This window comes from Coffea eugenioides, chromosome 10 (genome assembly GCF_003713205.1).
Source record: "Coffea eugenioides isolate CCC68of chromosome 10, Ceug_1.0, whole genome shotgun sequence".
Classification (NCBI taxonomy): Eukaryota; Viridiplantae; Streptophyta; class Magnoliopsida; order Gentianales; family Rubiaceae; genus Coffea; species Coffea eugenioides.
The window spans coordinates 16,579,407-16,581,759 of NC_040044.1; the positions used below are offsets into that span (position 1 = coordinate 16,579,407).

A 2,353-nucleotide genomic window follows, 5' to 3' on the forward strand; every position below is an offset into this window, starting at 1 on the left:
AAAGGACTTGCTCTATTATCTGCCATCTGGATCAATCACTACTTGGGCTGAGATGAAGACACAGTTCCTTAAAAAATTCTTTCCAGCCTCCTGGGCTACAAGCATTAGGAAAGATATATGTGGGATTAGACAATTTAATGGAGAGACGTTGCACGAGTATTAGGAAAGGTTCAAACACTTATGTGCAAGTTGTCCTCATCATCAAATCCCTGATCAACTTCTCATTCAATATTTTTATAAGAGATTATCAGCAACAGATAGGAAAATCATTGATGCAGCTAGTGGATGAGCATTGGTAAATAAAACACCAATGGAAGAGAGAAGAATAATTTCAAGTATGGCAACCAATGGTCAACAATTTGGTGAGAGACAGGAATATGTCCTTAGAAAAGTCAATGAGGTAAGTACTTCTTCGATTGAATAACGATTAGATTCTCTAACCTCTTTGGTGGAAAGGTTGGTTATAGGACAGGTTCAGCAGGCCAGAACATGTGGAATTTGCTATGCTTCGAGTCATCAGACTGATGTGTGTCACACTACAAGATAATCCGAATGAACATGCAAATGCAGTTGACGAATTTCCTGGCCCACCTCAAAGGCGCTATGATCCTTATTCAAACACCCATAATCCGAGGTGGAAGGATCATCCGAATTTTAGTTATACTGCAAGGCAATCGGGATTTCACCAACAGCAATATCAGCCTAGGCCTCCAATTTCACAACAGCAACCAGTTTCGAAATCAGGTACGCCCTTGGAAGAAATTGTTAAATCTTTAGCTACCAATACACAACAATTCAATAGGAGACAAGAACCAGTATTCAAAATTTGGAGAATCAAATTATCCAACTGGCGTCTACAGTTAATCGATTGGAGTCTCAAGTTTCAGGAAAGTTGCCTTTACAGACTGTTATCAATCGAAAACAAAATGCAAGTGCAATCACATTGAAGAGTGGCAAAAAGTTGCCAGAACCTAGTAAGAGAATTTCTGAGCAAGCTATTGAGAAAGAAGAAGTGGCACCCTAACCTAAAGATATGCCACATCAAAAATCCAGAGATGAACCTCCAATAGTGGTGACAGCTCCTCCTCCATTTCCCAGTCAATTTGCAATGTCAAAGAAAGAGAAGCAAGAGCAAGAGATTCTAAAAACTTTTCGCAAGGTTGAGGTAAATATTCCCCTTTTAGATGCAATTAAGCAAATTCTTAGATATGAAAAGTTTCTTAAAGAATTATGCACTACTCAAAAAAAATTGAAAGGAAATGAAAAAGTGCATCTAGGGGAGAAAGTCTCAGCAGTGCTTCAGAAAAAGTTGCCTCCAAAATGTAAGGATCCAGGTATGTTTACTATTCCTTACAAAATTGAAAATATTAGGATTGAGAAAGCAATGTTGGATTTGAGTGCTTCTATAAATGTTATGCCTCGTTCTATTTATAATATATTGAATCTTGGTCCTTTAAAAGAGATGGGTATAATAATTCAACTTGCTAATAGGTCAAACGCTTATCCTGATGAGGTTTTGGAGGACATATTAGTTCAAGTAGACAAATTGATTTTTCCTGTAAATTTTTATGTGTTTGATATGAAGGAAGATAATTCTACTAATTCACCTCCAATTTTGTTAGAAAGGCCATTTTTGAGAACATCTAGAACTAACATTGATGTTTACTCTGGAACACTGACTATGGAATTTGATGGCGATATTATAAAATTCAATATTTATGATGCCATGAAATATCCTAATGAATCTCATTCAGTCTTTGTTATAGATGTAATTGACTTTTTGACGCAGCAAACTTTTGAACTAACTGATGATGATGTTTCGAAAGCCACTATTACCAGTGGTCTTGATCGAAAGTATATTCAAAAGATAAGAGGAAAGTTTGACTTTTTCCTTGAATTGCAAGAAACTAGTTTTGAATTAGATTCTCTTAAAACTGTAGGCTATGATGTGCCTTATGTTGAATTGCTACGGTCTCATTCAAAACTTTTACTATCTATTGTACAGGTCCCGAAGTTGGAATTGAATTAATTACCAAGTCATCTAAAATACGTATTTCTCAGGGAAGGAGGCACACGTCCAGTGATTATTTCTTGCAAGCTAACTACTTTAGAAGAAGAAAAGCTAATTCGGGTGCTAAAAGATCACAAGGAGGCAATGGGATGGACTTTGGCAGATATCAAAAGACTAAGTCCAACCACTTGCATGCACTAAATCTTATTGGAAGAAGATGCTAAACCTTCAAAAGAGGCTCAACGTAGACTAAACCCACCAATAATTGAGGTAGTAAAAAAGAAGATTTAAAACTTCTTGATGCAGGTATAATTTATCCAATTTCGGATAGTAAGTGGGTAA

At 36.3% G+C, this 2,353-nt stretch overlaps 1 protein-coding gene across 1 annotated transcript; it reads left to right on the forward strand.

The window, feature by feature from the left end:
* Positions 1-1,033: 1,033 nt before the first annotated feature.
* On the forward strand, positions 1,034-2,029 carry LOC113750515. Its single transcript, XM_027294482.1, has one exon. The coding sequence runs from the start codon at positions 1,034-1,036 to the stop codon at positions 2,027-2,029; it is 996 nt and encodes a 331-aa protein (XP_027150283.1).
* Positions 2,030-2,353: the final 324 nt, after the last annotated feature.

Excerpts from the sequence above, each read along its gene's own strand:
- LOC113750515 (XM_027294482.1), top strand. The coding sequence starts at position 1,034 with ATGCCACATCAAAAATCCAGAGATGAACCTCCAATAGTGGTGACAGCT.